This window comes from Myotis nattereri (assembly GCF_964212035.1).
Source record: "Myotis nattereri genome assembly, chromosome: 7".
NCBI lineage: Eukaryota > Metazoa > Chordata > Mammalia > Chiroptera > Vespertilionidae > Myotis > Myotis nattereri.
In genome coordinates, this window is record NC_138082.1 from 40,428,076 (window position 1) to 40,454,216 (window position 26,141).

General features: G+C 39.6%; 1 protein-coding gene across 1 annotated transcript in view; it reads left to right on the top strand.

The window, feature by feature from the left end:
- LOC308522075 (titin-like) overlaps nucleotides 1-26,141 on the top strand; it is a 308,401-nt gene that overhangs the window by 112,571 nt on the left and 169,689 nt on the right. The window contains 42 exon segments of the mRNA XM_081095258.1: nucleotides 48-329; nucleotides 430-708; nucleotides 826-1,104; nucleotides 1,217-1,495; nucleotides 1,599-1,886; nucleotides 2,133-2,411; nucleotides 2,635-2,916; nucleotides 3,975-4,253; nucleotides 4,376-4,657; nucleotides 5,422-5,700; nucleotides 5,815-6,102; nucleotides 6,259-6,537; nucleotides 6,631-6,909; nucleotides 7,017-7,323; nucleotides 7,325-7,347; nucleotides 7,350-7,703; nucleotides 7,830-8,117; nucleotides 8,641-8,922; nucleotides 9,183-9,461; nucleotides 9,584-9,865; nucleotides 10,015-10,293; nucleotides 10,382-10,669; nucleotides 11,455-11,733; nucleotides 11,827-12,105; nucleotides 12,207-12,485; nucleotides 12,624-12,911; nucleotides 13,054-13,341; nucleotides 14,740-15,021; nucleotides 15,230-15,508; nucleotides 15,930-16,211; nucleotides 16,327-16,605; nucleotides 17,332-17,619; nucleotides 17,728-18,006; nucleotides 18,113-18,391; nucleotides 18,481-18,759; nucleotides 19,332-19,619; nucleotides 19,765-20,052; nucleotides 20,521-20,811; nucleotides 22,835-23,122; nucleotides 23,708-23,800; nucleotides 23,918-24,203; nucleotides 25,472-25,655. Coding sequence (XP_080951384.1) covers nucleotides 48-329; nucleotides 430-708; nucleotides 826-1,104; nucleotides 1,217-1,495; nucleotides 1,599-1,886; nucleotides 2,133-2,411; nucleotides 2,635-2,916; nucleotides 3,975-4,253; nucleotides 4,376-4,657; nucleotides 5,422-5,700; nucleotides 5,815-6,102; nucleotides 6,259-6,537; nucleotides 6,631-6,909; nucleotides 7,017-7,323; nucleotides 7,325-7,347; nucleotides 7,350-7,703; nucleotides 7,830-8,117; nucleotides 8,641-8,922; nucleotides 9,183-9,461; nucleotides 9,584-9,865; nucleotides 10,015-10,293; nucleotides 10,382-10,669; nucleotides 11,455-11,733; nucleotides 11,827-12,105; nucleotides 12,207-12,485; nucleotides 12,624-12,911; nucleotides 13,054-13,341; nucleotides 14,740-15,021; nucleotides 15,230-15,508; nucleotides 15,930-16,211; nucleotides 16,327-16,605; nucleotides 17,332-17,619; nucleotides 17,728-18,006; nucleotides 18,113-18,391; nucleotides 18,481-18,759; nucleotides 19,332-19,619; nucleotides 19,765-20,052; nucleotides 20,521-20,811; nucleotides 22,835-23,122; nucleotides 23,708-23,800; nucleotides 23,918-24,203; nucleotides 25,472-25,655 — 11,414 coding nt within the window.

Consider the following 26,141-nt stretch of genomic DNA (forward strand, 5'->3'; position numbering starts at 1 on the left):
TAAAAATGTTCAACATCACACTTTCCTTCCCCACCCTCCGTCTTTAGAACCTCCTCAATTCATTAAGAAGCCCAGCCCAGTATTAGCACTGAGGAATGGACAGTCTGCAACATTTGAATGCCAAATAACAGGCACTCCTGAAATCAGAGTTTCTTGGTATCTGGATGGGAATGAAATAACAGCCGTTGAGAGACATGGCATTTCCTTCATCGATGGTTTGGCCACTTTCCAAATTTCCGGAGCCAGGGTAGAAAATAGTGGGACCTATGTCTGTGAAGCTCGTAACGATGCGGGCACAGCAAGCTGCAGCATCGAATTAAAAGTGAAAGGTTCGTTACTGGCTCTGTTTCCCATGTTGGCTGTGCTGCTGGCCAGGCCGTGGGTCTTCCCTTGAGTAAGCTAGTCTCTGTCTTCCTTTTGAACTTTTAGAACCTCCCACCTTTATCAGGGAGTTGAGGCCCGTGGAAGTAGTGAAAGATAGTGACGTGGAGCTGGAGTGTGAAGTTATGGGAACACCACCGTTTGAAGTCACTTGGCTGAAGAATAATAAGGAAATTCGAAGCAGCAAAAAGTATACCCTGACTGACAGAGTGTCGGTGTTTAATCTGCACATAACCAAGTGCGACCCCTCAGACACTGGGGAATACCAGTGCATTGTGTCCAATGAAGGCGGCAGCTGCTCTGGCAATGCTAGAGTCTCCCTCAAAGGTCAGTTACACTCACAAGGAGCAGGCTGCCCAAGACGAATTCTGCAGGGCTCTTTAATTTTGTGATGATGGGTAGGAGTTCAAATATGCCTCTTCTTTTCACACTGTCTACTCACAGAACCACCATCGTTCACGAAGAAGATAGAAAGCATCACTACTGTTTTGAAAAGTTCTGCCACTTTTCAGAGCACCGTGGCAGGCTCTCCTCCCATTTCCATAACCTGGCTGAAGGATGATCAGATCCTTGACGAAGATGATAACGTTCATATTTCCTTTGTGAATAATGTGGCCACGCTTCAGATCAGAGCTGTGGATAACGGGCACAGCGGGAGGTACACGTGTCAAGCCAAGAATGAGTCAGGAGTTGAGAGGTGTTATGCTTTCCTTTTAGTACAAGGTTTGTAAGCTATTCCCTTTGGGAGTTAGTCTGTGGAGACCCTTTCATAATCATGCCCTATCTCTGGTGGAATTGTCAGTGCAACTCATCCACGTTTTAATTCTTGCTACAGAGCCTGCTCAAATCCTAGAGAAGGCTAAATCCGTTGATGTCACTGAGAAAGACCCAGTGACCTTGGAGTGTGTTGTGGCTGGAACACCAGAACTCAAAGTGAAATGGCTTAAAGATGGGAAGCAAATTGTGCCCAGTAGATATTTTACGATGAGTTTTGAAAATAACGTGGCCAGTTTTAGGATTCAGTCGGTAATGAAGCAAGACAGTGGTCAGTATACTTTCAAGGTGGAAAATGACTTTGGAAGCAGTAGCTGTGATGCCTACCTGAATGTGCTAGGTTGGTACCTTGGCCCCAGCCGGCTTCTGTTATTTATATCATGTCCTTTGTAAACAACTGGCAGCATATTAATGAATGTGTTTTTGCTGTTTGCATTGGACAGATCAAAATATCCCTCCATCGTTCACCAAAAAATTAACCAAAATGGATAAAGTTCTGGGCTCTTCTATTCATATGGAGTGCAAGGTTTCTGGCTCACTTCCCATTAGTGCTCAGTGGTTTAAGGATGGAAAAGAAATATCTACAAGTGCAAAATACAGACTTGTCTGTCACGAGAACACCGTGGCCCTGGAAGTTTACAACCTGGAATTAGAAGACACTGCGAATTACACGTGCAAGGTCTCAAATGTCGCAGGGGATGATGCATGCAGTGGCATCTTAACTGTGAAAGGTTGGGAATTCTTTACCTCTTCTTGATTCTTCTTTGTAATTGCTTTCAAAGTGTATCACTCTTACCTTGTGTCCTTTAGAGCTAAGAGTCTCAATAATTCTGTTTCTTTAGATATGTATGTATTGAGTTCAAGAAATATTCAGTCATTACCTCTTTTCAATAAGGTTTTCTTATATGTCCATAAAACTGTCAAAATAATTGAACTAAAGGGGTTTAATTTAATATGTTTCTCTTAATAACCTGTAGAACCACCAAGCTTCCTAGTGAAACCTGGGCGCCAACAAGCCATACCTGATTCTGCAGTGGAATTTAAAGCAGTTCTAAAAGGAACACCACCATTCAAAATAAAGTGGTTTAAGGATGATGTGGAACTTGCCCCTGGACCTAAATGCTTCATTGGCTTAGAAGGGTCAACTAGCTTCTTAAATCTCTACTCAGTGGAGGCTTCCAAGACAGGACAATATACTTGCCAAGTTACCAATGATGTTGGTAGCGACTCTTGTACTACAATGTTGCTTGTGACAGGTGTGCAGGTTTGATTGTTTTATGTTTCTGTCTAACCTGTGGTCCTTTCTGTGATCTGTCACAGTGCATCTACCCATTCAAGAGAGTACCTTTCTTTCTAACACAGTACACTGTATCTGCCAGGCATTGGTCATGTGTTTTGCTCTTTTCAACATACTACCTGGTTGAACTTTTGTTATTTGTATCTGTTCCCTCATAATCTCCTCTTTCTTTCACTCTCTAGAACCACCAAAGTTTGTAAAAAAATTAGAAGCATCCAAAATAGTGAAAGCAGGTGACTCAGCACGACTTGAATGCAAGATCACTGGATCCCCAGAAATCAGAGTTGTGTGGTACAGAAATGAACATGAACTCCCAGCCAGTGATAAATACAGGATGACTTTCATTGACTCAGTGGCCGTCATACAGATGAACAATCTTGGTACTGAGGATGGTGGGGATTTCATTTGTGAGGCTCAAAATCCTGCTGGCAGCACAAGCTGCAGTACCAAGGTTATAGTAAAAGGTAGAGTCTCTTCCTTCTGTTCATTACCTGAAACTTACCTTCTTCACCCCTGGGTATCATAGCTCTTTATTCCTTTACCGTCACTTTAGCTTCCATTTGAGCTCATAGAATATTTTCCCAAACTGGTATTATTTCCCTTTTTAAATGTTATTTCTTCTTAAGATTTACTTACATGCAGCCAATCATTCTGAGATATTTTTTGGTTATTTCAATGCCATAATTCTGATAATCGCAACACATTAGCCAAGGAGTTCAAATTTGATGTTTCAAAAACATGCAAAAACACCAAAGTAGGCATTTTAAAATTAATTTTGCCTTTAATCAATTTGTAAATATATTATCCTCAGCATAATATTTATCATTAATAACAAGGAATATTTACTACTGGCATACAAGATGCAAGCAATATAGGTTTTAACCTTATATTTAAAACAGAACAATTATATATTCTTTTCTCTCAAGAATCAGTTCATATTTTTATAAAATTATATCACTATACGTTGGTGCAAATAATACTAGTATTTTCTACTGCCATTTTCCAATATTTTTGTCACAAAGTCCACATTTTTTATGTTATGGTTAACACAGTAACCGTTTTTTGAAGGAAAAGACTCAGATCGCAGATGTTGTGATGACTTCCGAGTCTCTCAGTAGTAGATCGTATACAAAAGCTTATTCCTGAAGTCAGGATTCCACGCTTCACGCAAATCATATTAATGAATATAATTGGGATTTTGGCTTCGTTTGGTTGTGTTTTTCCCTTTTGATTAGATTTTTACAACTTGCACATCAACCTTTATAGTCCAAGATAAATAAGTAAGATGGAGTAGACAGTGTTGAACTGCTTAGTAAGGACAGTTAGGTTCTCTGCCAATGAAGTTGAGTGATTTTATAAAGGCTAATGGCCACTCTGAAGCTGTTATCCTCACTACAAGCAGTAGCACTTGACACCACTTCCCCATTATAGTATCTTGACTCTTGCAATTTAAAAACAAAGAAATAAAAATATTCTATGAAATTAAATAGCCCAATTCATAAGAAACTCTTATTTTTTACAGAACCACCTGTCTTTAGCAGCTTCCCTCCTGTAGTAGAAACCCTTAAAAATACTGAAGTTAGTCTTGAGTGTGAACTCTCAGGAACACCACCATTTGAGGTGGTGTGGTACAAAGACAAGCGGCAACTCCGAAGTAGCAAGAAATACAAGATTGCATCCAAAAACTTCCATGCAAGTATTCACATTCTCAATGTCGAAACTTCAGACATTGGTGAATACCACTGCAAAGCACAGAACGAAGTGGGAAACGACACTTGCATTTGCACTGTAAAATTAAAAGGTAAGCATATTTCCTGCTTGTGGCAGAAATGGCAGGAATGTGCAAAATGCTTATTTTTCTTTTCTCTGTTCCATTATCTGGACGACCTTTTGAACAATCTCCATCCATCTTTCCATGTTCAGAACCACCAAGATTTGTTTCCAAACTGAACAGCCTCACCGTTGTAGCTGGGGAGCCTGCTGAGTTACAAGCATCTATAGAAGGCATCCAGCCTATTTCTGTCCAGTGGCTTAAAGAGAAGGAAGAAGTGATTAGAGAAAGTGAAAACATCAGAATTACATTTGTGGAAAATGTTGCAACTCTACAGTTTGCAAAAGCAGAACCAGCTAATGCTGGGAAGTATATCTGCCAAATCAAGAATGATGGTGGAATGAGGGAGAACATGGCCACACTAACTGTTCTAGGTTGGTACAATATGGTACAATAATCCCCTGATAGAAAGGGGTGTCAAATGCTGAGAGAGTTACTAAGAGTTACTGGTAGAATCTCCTTCTCAGAATTTCTCCTAGAGCTATATTATCCACCCTCATCTATTTGAAAGGTTTAGGGAATCTAATAAATCTTCCCAAACTCTGTGATTCTAACAAAATGTAGCCATCTGTTTTAGTGTTTACGTACTACATTTCTTGCTGGATTAGCAGATGTAATCATGACTATCTTTAGTTACCTGTAAAAAAAATTATAAGCCCAGCATGACATTTTGTTTCCCAAGTACTAGTTGTTAAAGCTGGCAAGAACAGCAAAGATCAAAGTGATAGAAAAACCTGCCACTTCCATCACTGGGCATGTTAAATTTCAATTTTTAATTGTTTGAATAACAACTTCCAAAAATCTGTCTTTTGTACCTGAAAGTAAAGCAAAAATACCAAGTAATCAAAAATAACATGTAGCCTTTGCTTTCAATGTCAAGTGCAAATCAATGTACATATTCTAATCTACATTATCTGAATTGTTTTGGAAATCAACTAGTGCACAAACGTATTTCTTAATAATACCTCCTACAATAATGACTCATGACAGTGTGAAATTACATTTTGAATCTAGAGAGACAGCCCTCACATAAGCATCTCATTGAAATAAACAGTCGTAGTGAATCTGAAAGTAGACATCAAGATAGTAGAGATACCTCTACCAGACCTTGACAGATGACTGTTGAATTTTATTTCAGAGCCTGCAGTCATTGTTGAGAAGGCAGGACCCATGACAGTGACTGTAGGGGAAACATGCACTCTGGAGTGTAAGGTGGCTGGCACTCCTGAACTCTCAGTGGAATGGTACAAGGATGGAAAGCTGTTGACCAGCAGCCAAAAACACAAATTTAGCTTCTACAACAAAGTCTCTTCCTTAAAGATTCTCTCCGTTGAAAGGCAAGATGCAGGCACATATACTTTCCAGGTTCAAAATAATGTTGGAAAAAGCAGCTGCACAGCTGTGGTAGATGTCTCAGGTTAGTGCCGATGTACTCCTCCCATTGCTCATGCAAATTCCTTTCAAATTTTCTTCTCTCAAGAGTCTTCTATTCTTCCAAATCATGACGCATCTCTTGCCTTTCCTCACACAGACCGAATGGTTCCTCCCTCTTTCACACGGAGACTGAAAGATACTGGTGGGGTGCTGGGGACTTCTTGCATCTTGGAATGCAAAGTAGCCGGATCATCGCCTATCTCTGTTGCCTGGTTCCATGAGAAAACTAAGATTGTCAGTGGAGCGAAGTACCAAACCACATTTTCAGATAATGTCTGCACATTGCAGCTGAATTCTCTGGACATGTCAGATATGGGCAATTACACATGTGTGGCTGCTAATGTCGCTGGGTCTGACGAATGTCGTGCAGTGTTGACTGTACAAGGTCAGTGTTAGACACTCAAACCCTTTCTTACAAATTCCTCTTTGGGTGCACATATAGGTTGACACACATTTGAAAGTGCTCTTCTTTTTTTAATTCAGAATTGCACTTAAGTTAGAAGCTTACAGGATCTTTTCATTGTCCTCCATGTCTATGTAGAATCACCCTCTTTTGTGAAGGAACCTGAACCTTTGGAAGTACTACCAGGCAAAAATGTCACCTTTACAAGTGTTATCAGAGGAACCCCTCCATTCAAGGTTGGCTGGTTCAGAGGTGCCAGAGAACTGGTGAAAGGAGACAGGTGCAACATCTATTTTGAAGACACTGTAGCGGAACTGGAATTATTTAATGTCGACCTATCTCAGAGTGGGGAATACACCTGTGTGGTTTCTAACGGTGCTGGCCAAACATCCTGCACCACTCGTCTTTTTGTTAAAGGTTTGCTCAAGTGCATTTGTTCTTCCTGTTTTCTGTACACTGATATCTTTGTATTTTTACTGTGTTTAACTGCTGTGCTTTGTCACTCACCAGAACCTGCTGCATTTGTGAAGAAATTAAGCGATCACTCTGTAGAACCAGGAAAGTCCATCATTTTGGAGAGCACCTACACTGGAACACTTCCCATTTCAGTTACATGGAAAAAGGGTGGTGTTCCCATAACCCCATCTGAAAAATGCAACGTAGTCACAACAGAGAAAACTTGCATCCTGGAAATTCTGAATAGCACAAAAGGAGACGCAGGAGAGTATTCCTGCGAGATTGAAAATGAGGCAGGAAGGGATGTTTGCAAAGCTCTGGTGTCTACATTAGGTGTGTTGTCTTATTCTGTTGTCACTGATCAGCATTCATCTAACAGGAAGCATGGTTTGTTTGGTTTTCTTTCATTCCAGTTGCTAATGTGAGCCTTTCTTCTTTAGAACCACCTTATTTTGTTACGGAGCTGGAACCTCTGGAGGCATCCGTTGGAGATTCGGTTTCTTTACAGTGCCAAGTTGCTGGGACACCAGAAATTACAGTGTCTTGGTATAAGGGAGACACCAAGTTACGGCCAACTCCTGAATATAGGACCTACTTTACAAACAATGTGGCCACACTTGTTTTTAATAAAGTGAATCTCAATGACAGTGGAGAGTACACATGTAAGGCAGAAAATAGCATAGGAACTGCTTCTTCTCAGACTGTCTTCAGAATTCAAGGTGATGATGTTATTTTAGAAATTAACAAATGTCTTTTTTCCTTATCTTAACTCTTTTATCTTTATAAGGGAATTTTCATTTCATCAACTAATGCCTCAAGTATCACTTGTCTTCCTACAGAGCGTCAACTCCCACCTTCCTTTGCAAGGCAATTAAAGGACATTGAACAAACTGTTGGGTTACCAGTTACACTCACTTGTCGATTAAATGGCTCTGCACCCATCCAAGTGAGCTGGTATAGAGATGGGGTACTTTTGCGAGACGATGAAAATCTACAGACATCCTTTGTAGATAATGTGGCAACTTTGAAGATTTTGCAGACTGACTTGAGTCACTCTGGCCAGTACTCTTGCTCAGCTTCCAATCCACTTGGAACAGCATCTTCTAGTGCTAGACTGACAGCAAGAGGTTTGTTCTTATGTCAATCTTTCTCTTTGCAAACCGTTACCCTTTGCTCATTGTCAAAGTAGAAATGGCCAATGACAAAAGCAAAAAACAAACAAACACATTTTGCCTTTTCTCCTCATCTTCTAGAACCTAAGAAATCTCCCTTCTTTGACATCAAGCCTGTATCTATAGATGTTATTGCTGGGGAAAGTGCTGACTTTGAGTGTCATGTTACTGGCGCTCAACCAATGCGAATCACTTGGTCAAAAGACAACAAGGAGATCCGTCCTGGAGGAAATTATACGATCACATGTGTGGGAAACACTCCCCATTTGAGAATTCTTAAAGTAGGAAAAGGCGATTCCGGTCAGTATACTTGCCAAGCAACCAATGATGTTGGCAAAGACATGTGCTCAGCTCAACTCAGTGTAAAAGGTATCACTCATTATGTGGCATTTACCAATGTTTGTTCTTTCCCCTGTTTGTGTAAAAGTTTCTTTAGTTTTTAAATTTTGGGGATAAACTGGATCATGTCACAATTTGTATATTTGTGTTGGAGGTAACATTAATCAAATTTCTGTTTTCTCTTTATATTGTTCTTTAAGTTAGTGTATTGGTAAGTGTAACCCTACCAATAAGTGTTGTTTAATTGATATTTGTTAAATGTTGTTTCAACCATCCATTCTCTTTTTCCGTTCTTTCCTGTTCCATAGCATTCTGATTTATCATTACTAAACTTTAGTCAATCATTTCTATAATACGTTAACTTGTATGTTTTAACTTATAAATTCAAACTACAAAATAAACTTACCAATTTAATTCTCTTTAAAAATATAGAAAATGCAACTTATTTCACCACAGAATTCTCAGGAAGGATATTCTTACTAAACCAGTTTAAATACACACTTACAGGGTCTTCAACTACAAACCTGTTATTTTTTTTCCTTTGATTTACTAGAACCTCCAAAGTTTGTTAAGAAATTAGAAGCTTCAAAAGTTGCAAAGCAGGGAGAATCCATCCAACTGGAATGTAAAATAAGTGGTTCCCCAGAAATCAAAGTTCTGTGGTTCCGAAATGACAGTGAGCTTCACGAGAGTTGGAAATACAGCATGTCCTTCGTTAATTCCGTGGCGTTGCTCACCATCAATGAGGCCAGTGCTGAGGACAGCGGAGACTATATCTGTGAAGCTCATAACGGTGTGGGAGACGCCAGCTGCAGCACAGCGCTGACCGTGAAAGGTTAGACACACTGAACTTCTTTCCTCATTCCCATCTGATTTCCATTCCTGCTCAGGAATGTTATGAACTCCAAAGTAGCAAGGCTAGTTACGAGTATTTGCTTGCAGTTCTTAAACTAGTTTTTAATGAATTGTCATTTCTTAAGTTAGCATACTGTTATATGGTCACACCAGTCATTCTTAATGATTGTAGAGTCTAATTTGTTTTTCCTTTTTTAGTATGCAAATGTTTTTATTGTTTATCTTTTTTTCCCCCGGTAGCACCTCCTGTTTTCACCCAGAAGCCTGCTCCAGTAGGAGCCCTTAAAGGTTCTGATGTCATCTTACAATGTGAAATTTCGGGAACACCCCCATTTGAAGTGATATGGGTTAAAGACCGGAAGCAAGTTCGAAGCAGCAAGAAATTTAAAATTACTTCAAAAAATTTTGACACAAGTCTCCATATCCTTAATCTTGAAGCCTCTGATGTAGGAGAATATCACTGCAAAGCTACTAACGAGGTGGGAAGTGACACGTGCGCCTGCACTGTCAAGTTCAGAGGTTTGTATATATGGACACAAACATGTATGTCTCCTCCTTTCATCTTTTCTTGCTTGACCAATAATTTATATGGGTGTGATTCTCATTTTTTTCCCCCCTAAACCACAAATTTCTTTCTTTAGAACCTCCACGATTTGTGAAAAAGCTGAGTGACACCTCAACCCTTGTTGGGGATGCTGTCGAGTTACGGGCTGTAGTGGAAGGCTTCCAGCCCATTTCTGTTGTCTGGCTGAAAGATAGAGGTGAAGTCATCAGAGAGAGTGAAAACACGAGGATTTCATTCGTTGATAACATCGCAACCCTACAACTTAGTAGTCCAGAAGCCTCTCATGCCGGAAAATATGTGTGCCAAATCAAAAATGATGCTGGAATGAAAGAATGTTCCGCCGTCTTGACTGTACTAGGTTAGTAACAAAGTATAGCCTGAGAAGGGGAAAATCAGGTTAATTGACCCATGATCATTTTCTACAAATATTACTCTTCCCCAATATTGATTCTATGTGTAGTTTGTACGGTGAGTTTATTTTCAATGTAATTATACTTCATCTTTTAGAACCAGCCAGAATCGTAGAGAAGCCAGAACCCATGACAGTCACTACAGGAAATCCTTTTGCACTAGAGTGTGTAGTGGCTGGATCACCAGAACTTTCAGCCAAGTGGTTCAAAGATGGAAGAGAATTATCTGCAGACAGCAAACATCACATTACGTTCATCAACAAAGTGGCTTCACTTAAGATCCCCTGTGCAGAAATGAGTGACAGGGGGTTATACAGCTTTGAAGTGAAAAACAGTGTTGGTAAAAGTAACTGCACTGTATCTGTTCACATTTCCGGTAAGTCATAGGAGGTATTTTTGGTTATATAGATTTTCCTGGAAAATAAAGCTTCTCTTTAAACAGAAAACTGCCCTTCTCCACATAGATCGAGTCGTGCCTCCTTCCTTCATCCGCAAGCTGAAAGACACGAACGCCACCCTGGGGGCCTCCGTGGTTTTGGAGTGCCGAGTCTCTGGCTCGGCCCCAATCTCTGTTGGCTGGTTTCAGGATGGAAATGAGATCGTTAGTGGGCCTAAATGCCAGCCCAGCTTTTCGGAAAATGTCTGTACTTTGAATCTGAGCTTGCTGGAGCCTTCCGACGCAGGCACATACACGTGTGTGGCTGCCAACGTGGCTGGTTCTGAGGAGTGCTCGGCAGTCCTGACTGTGCAAGGTCAGTGTGCAAGGATCAGGCTGCCGCCTCTCAAGTCTCTTCCACGTGACTCGGTGCCTGCCTTGCATGGGATTTCTTTATTTCATCTTCGTTTATTAGTCTTGGCTCTCTTTTCTTAAAATTATTATTTTATTTTATGTTTTGCATCACCATTTATCCCCTCTATTCCCTCTTGCACCTCCATCCATCCCCTCCCCCTACAGTCACCACACTGTTGTCTGAGTCCCTGAGTTTTTTCTCTTTTTGCTTTCTTTTTTGCTCATTCCCCCTGACCATCTCACCACCACCACCACCACCACCACCATAGCTGTCTGTCTTCCCTCTATGAGTCTGTCTCCATTTTGCTTGGTATTTCATTAAATTCCATATATGAGTGAAATCATATTGTACCTGTCTCTCTCTGAAACATTTTAGCAAAATGTTCTCCAGGTCCATCCATGCTTTGTATCCATGCTTTGTATCCATGCATTGTATCCATGCTGTTACAAAGTGTAAAATTGTCTTCCTTTTTATGATAGAGTAGTATTCCATTGTGTAAATGTGCCACAGCTTTTTTATCCACTCATCTGCTGATGGACACTTGGGCTGCTTCCAAATCTTGGCTATTGTAAATAATGTTGCAGTGAACATAGGATGCATATTTTCTTTTGAATTAGTATTTTGGGTTTCTTTGGATAAATTCCCCAAAACGCCAATTGGCTCCCTTTTCTTCAAATAGCAAAAGCACCTCTCACACTTGGATTTCTCTTTTCCTCTTGATCTTCCCCTCCCTCTGGGGTATCTAGAACCACCATCTTTTGAACAAACCCCGGATTCCGTGGAAGTTTTACCTGGAATGAGTGTCACATTCACCAGTGTCATTAGAGGCACCCCTCCTTTCAAGGTCAAATGGTTTAAAGGCAGCAGGGAACTAGTATCAGGGGAATCCTGCACCATCTCTCTGGAAGATTCTGTCACGGAACTGGAGTTGTTTGAGGTGGAGCCATTGCAGAGTGGGGACTATTCTTGCCTTGTTACTAATGATGCCGGCAGTGCTTCCTGTACCACACATCTTTTTGTGAAAGGTTTGCTCTGCACTCCAATTCGTGTATCTTTTAAATTTTTCCTAAGTCTTCATTTGAAGACGTCAATTTTACCCTCATATTTTCTCCTTATAGAGCCAGCCACCTTTGTGAAGAGATTGGCTGATTTCAGTGTTGAGACAGGAAGTCCCATAGTTCTTGAGGCCACATATACCGGCACGCCTCCCATCTCAGTGAGCTGGATGAAGAATGAGTCTCCTCTTGCACAGTCTCCGAACTGCAGTGTTACTATGACAGAAAAATCTACCATACTGGAAATTCTCGACAGCACGGTAGAGGATTATGCACAATACAGTTGCCTGATAGAAAATGAGGCCGGTCAAGATATTTGTGAAGCTCTGGTGTCTGTCTTAGGTGTGTTGACAGTTACCTCTTTTTAATTGCTCTCTTTTCTTGCTCTTAAAAATCCTCTGTTAGTTAGCATGAGTGATTGACTACCACTCTTTGTACCTTAGAACCACCTTATTTTATTGAACCTCTGGAACACGTGGAAGCAGCCATTGGAGAACCTACAACTTTGCAGTGTAAAGTGGATGGAACCCCAGAAATTAGAATTTCTTGGTATAAAGAACACACAAAGCTGCGATCTGCTCCTGCATACAAAATGCAATTCAAAAATAACATTGCCTCCTTAGTAATCAACAAGGTGGACCACAGTGACGTGGGAGAGTACACATGCAAGGCAGAAAACAGTGTGGGGGCAGTTGCTTCTTCAGCCGTGCTTGTTATCAAAGGTGATGATGGTTTTGCTTAACAAGTCTTGCTGTGCGCTGACAAATCCATTTTCTTAAACATCAACATTTGAATGGACTGAAATATGTTGTAGATATACTCTGTCTTGTAAATAAGGTCTATCTGTGCTTTCTTTGCAGACCGCAAACTTCCACCTACTTTTGCAAGAAAACTGAAGGACGTCCATGAGACTCTTGGCTTCCCAGTTGCCTTTGAATGTCGCATCAATGGCTCAGAACCTCTTCAAGTGTCCTGGTACAAAGATGGGGTGCTTTTGAAAGATGATTCTAATTTGCAAACATCTTTTGTTCATAATGTAGCAACTCTTCAGATTTTACAAACTGACCAGAGCCACGTTGGTCAGTACAATTGCTCAGCTTCCAATCCTCTGGGGACTGCTTCATCCAGTGCCAAGCTCATTCTCTCAGGTGAGTCGCTCGTCACATTACCCTCCGCACTGTTAAGGAGCTTCACTGCTCCGGGCCACCAAACTCTGGCGCCACTTTGTTTCTGCTCTGTGTCAGGGAGCAGGAAAACTGAAGTCACCATGTTGGTCTTCATTCTTTTTAGAGCATGAAGTGCCTCCTTTCTTTGATCTAAAGCCTGTGTCAGTAGATCTTGCTCTTGGAGAAAGTGGGTCTTTTAAATGCCATGTAACTGGAACTGCGCCAATCAAAATCACTTGGGCCAAAGATAACCGAGAGATTCGCCCTGGAGGCAACTACAAGATGACTTTGGTTGAAAATACTGCCACTCTGACAGTTCTCAAAGTAGGCAAAGGTGATGCTGGGCAGTATACCTGCTACGCAAGCAACGCAGCTGGAAAAGACTCTTGTTCTGCTCATCTGGGTGTACAAGGTACTCGCTTGAGTAAAGTAGCATGGTCTCTACCATTTTCAATATCTTAAAATATAAGAGGAAGAATGTGCTTGAAAGTTATGTTTAGGATCATTGTCAAGTAATTTAAAGTGATCATGTGGATCAATTTTTTTTATTAAAGTGGACTAAAAATCCATTTTCAAAAGCTAAAAATAGAGAGTGAACAAAAAAATTTCACATAATTGTAAGAAAATCAAAATTTGAAGGAAGTTATCTCAAATGACTTATTTTCCCCAATAGTTATTAAATGGATGGATTTTGTCCCAGTAAGGGACAGCAGAGCCCCAGATTTCCAAGCTCTTCAAGGAGAGTCCAGATTAATTATGTCAATAGCTTGTCCTCCATTGACCCCACTTAAATAATCATGGAAGGCCCAGCTGGCATGCAGTTGAGTGTCAACCTATGAACTGGGAGGTTTTGGTTCAATTCCCCAACAGGGCACATGCCCAGGTTTCAGGCTCAATCAAAATTGTGAGGCATGCAGGAGGCAGCCAATCAATGATTCTCTGTCATCATTGATTTTCTATCTATCTCTCCCTCTCCCTTCTTCACTGAAACCAATAAAAATATAATAATAATAATAATAATAATAATAATAATAATAATAATAATGGAAACCAGGGAGGTGGGGAGTACATTAATATCTCTCATTTTGGAAGACAGCCATTTCCTTCTATAGTATATTCATGGCTGTTGTTGTCAGAAGTTAAATACTTCACTCAGTGGACTGCTGGTCAACCCATAGAGCATTATTAAGGAGTTTTGTGATGGTGGTGGTTTATAAATATCTTTAAATAAAATAGAATTAGAGTTAGCAGCCTACTTGCTCTATGGCATTTAACTAACCATCTTTATCTCCCTAAGCTTGAATTTTTTGCTTCAGTTAATGAAGAAAGTATTGCCCTCCCCACTTCAAAGGGAAATTATGAAAGTTGAAGAAATATCTAAAGCCTATAAGAGAAAGGGGCACTTTAAAAATATTAGCATAGCTGACCCCAATTTGCTATTCTGACTTATTATGGTGCATAAATGATGTCTTTTCAACCATAGGAAATAGACAGTCCTCCACTGATTTACACACAGAAAGTAATCAAACTCTCTTATTTCCCATGAGCCTCATAGGGCTTCTGCCAGCAGATACACACGCTGCCTCTGATCGTGTACTAGACAAGTGATTCTTTTATTGGGAAGAGGGTTATACAATAGGAATCAATGTGTTTCCTTCTTCCTTTTGCAAAAATATTTGATGTGGGTGCTTGTAAAAATAAATGTATTTATAAACTTCTCTGATTGGCAGAGATTCCTCTTTTTACTTCATCTTGAGTTATATGTACCTTTTCCATTCCTTACCTTATGTTTTCCCTCTTGGTTCCATAGAACCACCCAGGTTCATTAAAAAGCTAGAACCTTCAAGAATCGTGAAGCAGGATGAATCCACAAGATACGAATGTAAAATAGGAGGGTCTCCAGAAATCAGAGTTTCGTGGTACAAAGATGAAACTGAAATTCAAGAGAGCAGTAAATTCAGAATGTCATTCATTGACTCAGTGGCAGTGTTGGAAATGCACCATCTCAGTGTTGAAGACAGTGGCGACTACTCGTGTGAGGCCCGCAATGCAGCGGGCAGTGCAAGCAGCAGCACTTCCTTAAAAGTTAAAGGTCAGATCTTACCCTTCTTTTGTGTTTTTCACAGTAGCCTTCCCTCCTCTCTAGCTGTCCTCTTAATACCCTGTTTGACTTTCCATCGATGTCTTAAAATTTTTAAAGAATACAATAGAAAACTGAATCTTACTTGTAACTATATACGTGCAGAATATATCCTAATTTTTCTTTCCTTTTTCCTAACTGAATTACCTTCCAATTTTAGAACCACCCATTTTCCGCAAAAAGCCTCATCCCATGGAGACACTGAAAGGAACTGATGTTCATCTTGAATGTGAGCTTCAGGGTACTCCCCCATTTCAAGTTTCTTGGCATAAAGACAAGAGAGAACTTAGGAGTGGCAAGAAGTACAAGATAATGTCTGAGAACTTCCTTACAAGTATTCACATCCTGAATGTCGACACTGCAGACATTGGGGAATATCAGTGCAAAGCCACGAATGATGTGGGGAGTGACACTTGCGTTGGTTCTATCACTTTGAAAGGTTAGGGTGACTTCATTCTCTTATACTTACTCTATCTCTTCAAATATTCATGCTTTGTTGGCCCCTTAGCTGTTGTCCAGTTCTTTATCACTAGTTATCTCTTCTACTTTTCCCTTTTTTTTCCTTTCCAAATCTTTTTGTTTAGGGTGCATCCCATTTCTAAATTGAACCAAGTATCCTCTTCAACAATTTTTCCAATAGGTTTTGATTTGATTTATAAGTCTGGAGAGTACAAAACGTTCAACTTCTCCTTCTTACTGCAAACTCTAATGTGTCCCTGCTCACAATTACCAAGAATGCCTCTTATTTAAGATATGGAAACAACACGTTATCACTTCTTTGATTACTAGCATTCATGATTAAGGGAAATGCTATTAATCCCACACATTTTAAATCAATAATATGCCTCTTTGTTCATCAGCACCACCAAGATTTGTGAAAAAGCTCAGTGACATTTCTACCGTCGTTGGTGAAGAAGTCCAGCTGCAGACCACCATTGAAGGTGCCGAGCCAATTTCAGTGGTGTGGTTCAAAGATAAGGGGGAAATTGTTAGAGAAAGTGACAACATATGGATTTCTTATTCGGAAAATACTGCAACCCTACATTTTTCAAGAGCAGAAATAGCCAATGCTGGAAAGTACACCTGTCAGATCAAAAATGATGCTGGAATGCAAGAGTGCTTCGCTACACTGTCCGTTCTCGGTCAGTACAAATAGGATGTTATGATGAACACATGGTGTACACTTACCAGTGTCCACATTTTCTTTCGTTTTTCTATTTGATTTTAAAATTTGGATGCAATTTTATCTTGTTTTAGAACCTGCAGCAATTGTGGAAAAACCAGAATCCATAAAAGTTACCACAGGAGACACCTGTACATTGGAATGCATAGTCACTGGCACACCTGAACTCAGTACTAAGTGGTTTAAGGATGGAAAAGAACTGACAAGTGACAGCAAATACAAAATAAGCTTCTTCAACAAAGTATCTGGTCTTAAGATTATCAACGTAGCCCCCAGGGACAGTGGGGTATACAGCTTTGAGGTGCAAAACCCTGTTGGCAAAGACAGCTGCACAGTCTCAGTTCAAGTGTCAGGTTGGTTGGTCAGGCTTTTGTTGCAGTATTATTATAATGTAGTTCCTGATTTACATATATATGTAGGGGAAGATCCATCTTCTACAGCATTACATGGTCTGACATCCTCTGAATCAGTAAAATCAGAGGTAACATACCTAGAGTTAGAAGACCAAGTTCAAAAGTTATATTTCTTTCTCATTGAGAAATTTCACAATTCAGAATTATAGGAGTGAAACTGAATTCCTGAAAAAGGATAAAGTGGTCTTCTACTATCACTTACACTTAAATAATTCACCATATAATGTGTCACAGCAAAGAGAACCAACATCCCTAATAAATCAACTAGCACATCCTTCCCACTGATCCTCAAGGCTTTCAATCGTGTGACCCTATAGGGCAGTGGTCGGCAAACTCATTAGTCAACAGAGCCAAATATCAACAGTACAACGATTGAAATTTCTTTTGAGAGCCAAATTTTTTAAACTTAAACTAGATAGGCAGGTACATTGTTATTAACTTAATTAGGGTACTCCTAAGGCTTAAGAAGAGCCACACTCAAGGGGCCAAAAAGCCACATGTGGCTCTCGAGCCACAGTTTGCTGACCACGGCTATCCGGAATTATTTGATACCCTTGCAAAAGAGCCAAAGAGATCTAGGTCTATCCAATCAAAAAGACAGGAAATCTCTTTTCAGATCATTTTATAACTGATGTCCCTTGTTTGTTTGACTTTTATCACATTTAGACCGAACTATTCCTCCTTCATTCACAAGAAAATTGAAAGAAACGAATGGTCTATCTGGTTCTTCAGTTGTAATGGAGTGCAAAGTCTATGGATCGCCTCCAATCTCTGTCTCATGGTTCCATGAGGGAAATGAGATCAGCAGTGGAAGGAAATACCAGACCACCCTTACAGATAACACGTGTGCTTTAACTGTGAACATGCTGGAAGAATCAGATGCTGGTGACTACACCTGTGTAGCTACGAATGTGGCTGGTTCTGATGAATGCAGTGCTCCTTTGACTGTGAGAGGTGTGTTAAGAATGCAGTAAAAACAGAACTGCATTTCATAATTTATAAGCATTTGGTCATCGCTAATCAAAATACTAAGTTTTTCTGCTGTGTGCTTTTTTTGTTTAGAACCACCGTCTTTTGTTCAGAAACCTGATGCCATGGATGTTTTGACTGGAGCCAATGTAACTTTCACGAGCATCATAAAGGGAACACCTCCTTTCAGTGTCAGCTGGTTCAAGGGCAGCAGTGAACTAGTGCCAGGGGACAGGTGCAATGTGTCTTTGGAAGAGTCCGTTGCTGAACTGGAGCTGTTTGATGTGGACACCTCACAAAGTGGAGAATACACCTGCATAGTCACTAATGAAGCTGGCAAAGCTTCTTGCACAACACGTCTCCATGTCAAAGGTTTGTCTGATGCCCCGCACCTTCACGGTCAACATCCATGACTTAATAGACAAGCCGACATCTGTATGTATGTGTGTCTGATTTCGCATCTCCAATTTGTTTATAGCCCCAGCTAAATTTGTAAAGAGGCTCAACGATTACAGCATAGAGAAAGGAAAAGCCCTGATCCTGGAAGGCACGTACACTGGAACTCCCGCCATTTCAGTTACATGGAAGAAAAATGGCATAAATATCGCTCCGTCCCAGAGGTGTAACATAACCACAACGGAAAAATCCTCAATCCTGGAAATCCCCAGCACCGCAGTGGAGGACTCGGGGCAGTACAACTGCTACATTGAAAATGCTTCGGGAAAAGACTCCTGTTCAGCACAAATACAGATCCTAGGTTTGTTATGACCGTACACTCCTACCTTTATATGTAAATAAGCATGCTGGCCTGTCTCCTTCATGCCTCATTATCTCTCTTGCCTGTAGAACCACCGTATTTTGTCAGGCAGTTAGAGCCTGTGAAGGTGACTGTTGGAGATTCTGCCTCCTTACAATGCCAAGTTGCTGGAACCCCTGAAATTGTGGTGTCCTGGTACAAAGGAGATACGAAGCTGAGACCCACTGCCACCTACAAGATGCATTTCAGGAACAATGTTGCTACACTGGTTTTCAACCAGGTTGGCAGTCACGACAGCGGAGAATATATCTGCAGAGCTGAAAACAGTGTGGGAGAAGTCTCTTCATCAACTTTCCTTACTGTTCAAGGTGACTGAACTATTTCAGAAGTGAACGAATTTGTATTTCTTTTGAACTAGGTTTAAAATATCTCATGAGAGCATTCTTTTTAGGAAATTCTTTCCAAATGCAAAATTTTCTGCTTATATCATTCCACCTATAATTAATGGCCTTCCCAGAGAGATAAGATGACTAAATCTTCGGTTGGAAGGATCATGTAGTCCATTGGCTCTATAATTAAATCTTTAAGAAACATGAGGGACCATATTTTTAAAATCCCACCTTCTGAGTTTGTTATTCAAAATGCTAGAAGGTAGTCTTGAAAAGTAGGAGGACTTGCTGCATACCTGGAGATGTACCTAAGCCGGTCAAGTTCCCTATTGGCTTTGCACCTACCGTGCATTAGGCTGGCCTCGAGAGTGACACACTTTTGCTCCAAAAGTTTGCATGTTTTCCTTTGGGTCCAAGTTTATTATAGAAATGTTAACACCTCCTGATGCATTTGTAGAAATGGAGAAACGGCATTATCTATCTAACAATATTTGTGAGAACATCCAGTAAAATGTCCAGAAGTGTTTAATACTTTAATTCTGTTCTTCCAGAGCAAAAACTTCCACCGTCGTTTTCTCGACAATTGCGAGATGTTCAAGAAACAGTTGGGCTGCCGGTTGTTTTTGAATGTGCCGTAACTGGGTCAGAGCCTCTCTCCGTGTCTTGGTATAAGGATGGCAAGCCATTGAAAGATGGCCCAAATGTACAAACATCCTTTTTAGATAAGGTAGCCACCCTCAACATTTTTAAAACAGACCGGAGCCTGGCCGGCCAGTATTCCTGCACAGCTACAAATCCTATAGGGTCTGCCTCTTCTAGTGCCAGACTCATTCTCACAGGTTTGTGGATTCTTAAACCTCTTTCTAATTCTGAAATGAAAAGTTTTATAATCAAGTACAAAATTAGGGAGAAAACATCATGATTTCTGTAAACTGGGATGGTCCGGACGGGGAGCCTGAAACCTTGTCTTTCTGCTCTCCTCAGAGGGGAAGAACCCACCCTTCTTTGACATCCACATCGCCCCGGTGGATGCTGTGGCGGGAGACAGCGCAGACTTTGAGTGCCACGTTACTGGGACGCAGCCGATAAAGGTCAGCTGGGCCAAGGACAACCGAGAGATACGAAGTGGTGGCAACTACCAGATTAGTTACCTGGAAAACACTGCCCACCTGACAATTCTGAAAGTAGACAAGGGAGATTCTGGACAGTACACCTGCCATGCTGTGAATGAGGTGGGAAAGGACTCCTGCACAGCTCAGCTTAATATAAAAGGTATGGTTTATTTTGCATGTGGTCCGACAAAACGTCATCATCATACATTCTATGCTAAGTGTGCAGTTTTTAGGACAAATGCAATTAAGGACGCATTTTTAAACAAATGGCATAAAATGATTAAAAGGATATAGGTTTCTCTAGAGGACAAGTGATCTCTTTAAATCTGTATTTCTCTAAAATTTTACATATTCTGCATAATCCTAACACCAACCTTCCTTTTATATTTTTACATCTATCTGGTTCTGTTAATGGCCATTTTATTTTCTTTCCCTTAAATTAGCTAACAATTTAGAATAAGCTTTGGGAGGAGGTTAACATGTTTAGGAACACACACTGATATTGTCTATTTAGTTGGTCAGCATTAAATTCTAATGAAAAAAGATGATTTCTTTTTTTTTTTTGAAAAACCTCATGGTAATAACTATGTCTGGATTCCACTTCATATGTGCTTTCAATTTCTGACAGAGCGGCTAACCCCACCAAGTTTCACTAAAAAGCTCTCAGAGACAGTAGAAGAAACAGAAGGGAATTCTTTCAAACTTGAGGGCCGTGTGGCCGGTTCCCAGCCTATCACTGCGGCTTGGTACAAGAATAATGTAGAGATACATCCAACTTCTAACTGTGAAATCACATTCAAGAACAACATACTGCTGCTGCAAGTCAAGAAGGCGGGCATGGGCGATGCTGGTTTGTACACGTGCAAAGTGTCAAATGATGCAGGCTCTGCTTTGTGTACATCTTCCGTTGTCATCAAAGGTTAGTTATCTGCACGGCCCCAGACTGCTGTGTTTTTCTTCACCGCCTATGAGATAGTTGTGCGCATGCCTCTGACATGTGCTTTCTTCTTCAACTCTGTCGACCAAGTCAGTTGTAATGAATATAAATATATATTATTTAATTGACTTACCAAAATTCCAGATGCTTACTTAAAATATATATTGTTTGTAATTTAATTGCTTGGCTGACCTAAGAAGAGGTCATATAGTAGCTGGACTAAAAATCTTAGCTAGTAAATCCCATCCTAAAAATTCTCTCATGCAGTAAGAAATCTAAGTCTACTTTGAAGTTCATGCATAAATGACATATAAATTTTTATGAAGCACATTTATTTTGATATATTCTTATATTTTTATCATTGAATACTGCATTAGCTTTGCTTATTATAAATTATATCACATTCTGGAGAATTCTCTTTTCTAAACATATTTCTAAAGGATTATTGTTTGACATATATTGCCAAAAGCTTTTAGCCTGTAAATGAACATTAATCCCAGATAAAAGAGTAAATTTGCTTACAAAGAAAAAATAGATGAGTGGAATGATATTACTGCATCTCATTCTGGAAAACATATTTAATTACATAGTCATAGCTTGAGGCAAAGATAGACTATGTGTTTAAGAGTATCATCTCGATCTGATCCTCTGCCCATAATGGATTCACCCAGATGATTATGATACAGATTCATCAAAATCATTTTACCAATTAACCTCCTAAAAGCAGCTTGGAATTGACTAATGACTCTGGTGATGTAATTGGCCACATAATGGTTCACAGATAATAGGTTAATATCACTAGTAGGTTAATATAATTGAGTTGTTTGGTGTGTGTTTTGAGTTGTCTTAAAATTCAAATTTTATCACTCATTTAATAGGATTTACGTTTGTTTAGTTTTAAGACATCATTAGTAAAATATGTAATTGACAGTGGCTTTTATTCATGATTTACATTCCTGATGCTTTTGCCATTAAGTAGATAAGACTTTATGTAGAATTCTGAAGGTATTTATCTATACAGTTTAAAAAAAAAAAAGAGTAGACACCAGAAGTTTTAATCTTTGCAGTTGTGAATTTTGCCTTATTCATATATGTAGATCTCAGAGCCACTGAATAAAATCATTGCATAACACTGAGTTCTACATGGACTTCATATCATGTTACGCATTTTCTTCATTGGTTTTCATTTGCTTCAACTCCTAAATCCTTTGGACAAAGTTTGGATTTTCTGCATTTAATAGCTAAAGATGAACATCGGAGAAAATCACATATTAAGATGTGGGGCTCATGGGTTACTCAATGTTGGCTTTCTTTCCCAGAGGGTAGCAAGAATTACTAGCTCTAGCTGGTTTGGCTCAGGGAATAGAGTGTTGGCCTATGGACTGAAGGGTCCCAGGTTGGATTCTGGTCAAGGGCATGTACCTCTGTTGCAGGCTCAATCTCTAGCCCCCGTTGGGGCACGTGCAGGAGACAACCAATCGATGTGTGTCTCTCGCATCAATGTTTCTCTGTCTGTCCCCTCTAAAAGAAATCAGTGGAAAAATATCCTCAGGTGAGGATTTACAAAATATAAATAAAATTAAATAAATAATTACTGGTCTAGATTAAAAGAATTCCTCAATAAGCCCTAGGATTTTAGAGTTCAGCGAAAATGCAGCTGTACCCAGGTTGGAGGGAATCAGTCGTGTATACAGCAGTTACGATAACCACCAGTGCGACGTCTGCGGGCTTAACGGGGTCACAAGTGCTTGGGTGATTACGGCCTGCTCTATGGTATCTGTTTTTGCTTGTTTTTAAACCTTTATATTTTTTTTTTTATTCAACAAATGTAACTACTGACTTCAAAGAGAAATCAATCAGGAACGTGATTCAGTTCTACCTCAGCAACCAGTGCTACCTGTTAGAGGCAGAACTTGTTGCTTGTCTGAAATTTAATACTTGCTTGCCTTTATGTCCCTTTTGTGGTCCTTTTTATTTTATGTTTAAAATGCCTTTTTAATTCCAGAGCCTAAGAAGCCACCTGTGTTTGATCAGCACCTTAGTCCCGTAACAGTGAGTGAAGGAGAATTCGTGCAGCTCAGCTGCCACGTCCAGGGTTCGGAGCCAATCAGGATCCAGTGGCTGAAGGCTGGCAAGGAAATCAAGTCTTCAGACAGATGCAGCTTCAGCTTTGCTAGTGGGACTGCTGTGCTGGAACTCAAGGATGCGGCCAAAGCAGATGCGGGCGATTATGTGTGCAAAGCTTCCAATGCGGCTGGCAGTGTCACTTCCAAATCAAAAGTGACCATTAAAGGTACAGATGCCTCAAAAGTATTATTCAGATTAAACCAACAGCTACTTACATTTATTTGCTTTTTGCAGTTTAAGTAAGAACGTAATTAGATTTTTAGAAACATCAGTTATTGCTTATTTGCAATTTATAGCCCCCTTATTATAACTGAAGTATTAGATAATTTAATGGAAACTAATTTCAATAAAATCTGTCTGAAATTACCCCAAGTTCAACATCGTATTTCTTGAACCTCTTTTCACCATATAAGAGGGTAAAATTAAGTAAAGTTCCAAAATGATAATGATGTGACATGAGGTACCCTGGTGTCATAGCCCTGGCAGAAGTCTGTATAATAAAGCCAAGTCTAGAAATATAAGATTTGATACTACTAATATGATTGTAGTTCAGCCTGTATGCCACAGCTACAACTAGTTATAAGTGTATATGGAATTGCTTTATCTTCTGTAATCCACTCATATATAATGAGTCCTAGAATGCATGACGTTTTTGACTCTGCCAAACTCCTAAAACTTATTTTACGAAGACAATTATTCCTTACCATCTTAAGGTAATCGTGATAACAAAGCATGTAAATGTGTTTTCTAGACAAGCCAACCGCCGTCCCCACAGCTAAGAAAGCAGCAGTAGACGGGAAACTCTTCTTCGTATCAGAACCTCAAAGTATCAGAGTGGTGGAAAGTAAGTACTTCCTGAAAAGTACCGCTCCATTTACTCTGTACATTTTGCTTCTGATTTAATTTTGGAAAAACTGATTTTGGAAAATTAAGCTTTTTATTTGTCTTCATTACTCCTTAGAAACCACTGCAACATTCATTGCAAAAGTTGGCGGCGATCCGATCCCTAATGTGAAATGGACAAAAGGGAAATGGAGACAGCTGAACCCAGGAGGCCGTGTTTCCATCCTGCAGAAAGGCGATGAGGCCAAGCTGGAGATCAGGGACACCACGAAAACCGATTCCGGCTTGTACCGATGTGTCGCATTTAATAAACATGGCGAAATTGAAAGTAATGTTAACCTGCAGGTGGACGAAAGGAAGAAACAAGAGAAAATTGAAGGAGATCTTAGAGCAATGCTGAAAAAGTAAGTTTAATTTTAAAAGATATAATTTTCCACTCACCAAAGAGATCTCTCAAGAGGCATGGACTATCCCAGTGATGGCGAACCTTTTGAGCTCGGCGTGTCAGCATTTTGAAAAACCCTAACTTACCTCTGGTGCCGTGTCACATATAGAAATTTTTTGATATTTGCAACCATATTAAAACAAAGTCTTATATTTTTGATATTTATTTTATATATTTAAATGCCATTTAACAAAGAAAAATCAACCAAAAAAATGAGTTCACGTGTCACCTCTGACACGCGTGTCATAGGTTTGCCATCACTGGAGTATCTCCTCCAAGATTCAGACTTGAAAGAACATAAGCACACAGACATTTTAACAGAAAAAGATAAGAAAATACAAAATAATTGGGCGGAAGTTAGTGGTTCATTAAGATTGATTTCTGAATAATCATGAGAAAGTTTTGAGAAAGAGATAAATTTTTATTAAAATTTTAAACAAAGGAAATGGCCTATATAGAAATGTGTTTATGTGACTAGATATGAAATTTTTGTTTCTATGTATGATATCCCATGCTCTGAATTATTTTCTAGATCAACTATTTTAAACATTGTTTATAATTACCAATAATTTCAACACAATTTAAGTTTCAACATAATTATTGGATTATTAAATTAATCAGCATTTAATTTCCATACATCTTTTCCATGACATATATTTATCCCTTATTAATGCTTTCCATTGCTCTTATTATTTTTCCTTGTAGTTCTTTCATTAGGCTCTAAAGTTTACAAAGATGTTTTCACTATTTTTTTCTTTTTAAAAACTCTGATCAAATTTATGGCCCTAACTGGTTTGGCTCAGAGGATAGAGTGTCGGCCTATGGACTGAAGGGTCCCAGGTTCGATTCTGGTCAAGGGCATGTACCTTGGTTGCGGGCACATCCCCAGTAGAGCATGTGCAGGAGGCAGTTGATCAGTGTTTCTCTCTCACTGATGTTTCTAACTCTCTATCCCTCTCTCTTCCTCTCTGTAAAAAATCAATAAAATATATTTTTAAAAGTTATGTATTTTATAACAATGATCCAATCTTACTCCACTCCATCTCCACACTCACATTTTATTATTTCACAGTTAGCATGATATTAATATTTCTTAAATAAAGGCCATAGAATTGTTCCTTTGTGAGAAAAAAATCTTGTAAAGGCATTTATAAACTTGGAATGATGATAGACCATTCAAAATAAGTAGAAGACAGGCGATTTATGTTTATTTCTTATTTTACTTAGGGCTCCCACCTTAAAGAGGGGCTCTGGGGAAGAAGAAGAAATTGATATCATGGAACTTCTCAAAAATGTTGATCCTAAAGAATATGAAAAATATGCCCGCATGTACGGCATCACTGACTTCCGCGGTCTTCTTCAAGCATTTGAACTGCTAAAGCAAAGTCAAGAAGAAGAGACACATAGATTGGTATGATCTTTTGCAGATAGCATCATCTTTAGAAATTCACATTTGAATCCTCTAACATATGGCCTTTGGGTTTCCAGAATCCTATAATTGTATAAGATGGTTAATAGAACCTAAGCAGCATTAAGAATGGAAGCTAATAAGCGAAATAAGCTAGTCGGAGAAAGATAAATATCATATGATCTCACTCATATGTGAGATATAATGATCAACATAATTTGATGAACAAGAATATATCCAGAGACAAATGGTGGGCGGCGGGGGGGGGGGGGAGGGAAGGGTTAGAGAGCAACCAAAGGACTTATAAGCATGCATATTAGCATAACCAATGGACACAGATAATGGGGTGGTGGGGGCTTGTCCGGGGGGAATGGCTGAGGGGTGGGGAGGGGCGGTCAAGCAGGGAAAAAGGATACATATGTAAAATTTTAGACAATAAAAAAAAAAAAAACAGTATAAGGAGGAAATGCCATTGCTGAGACCTACCAG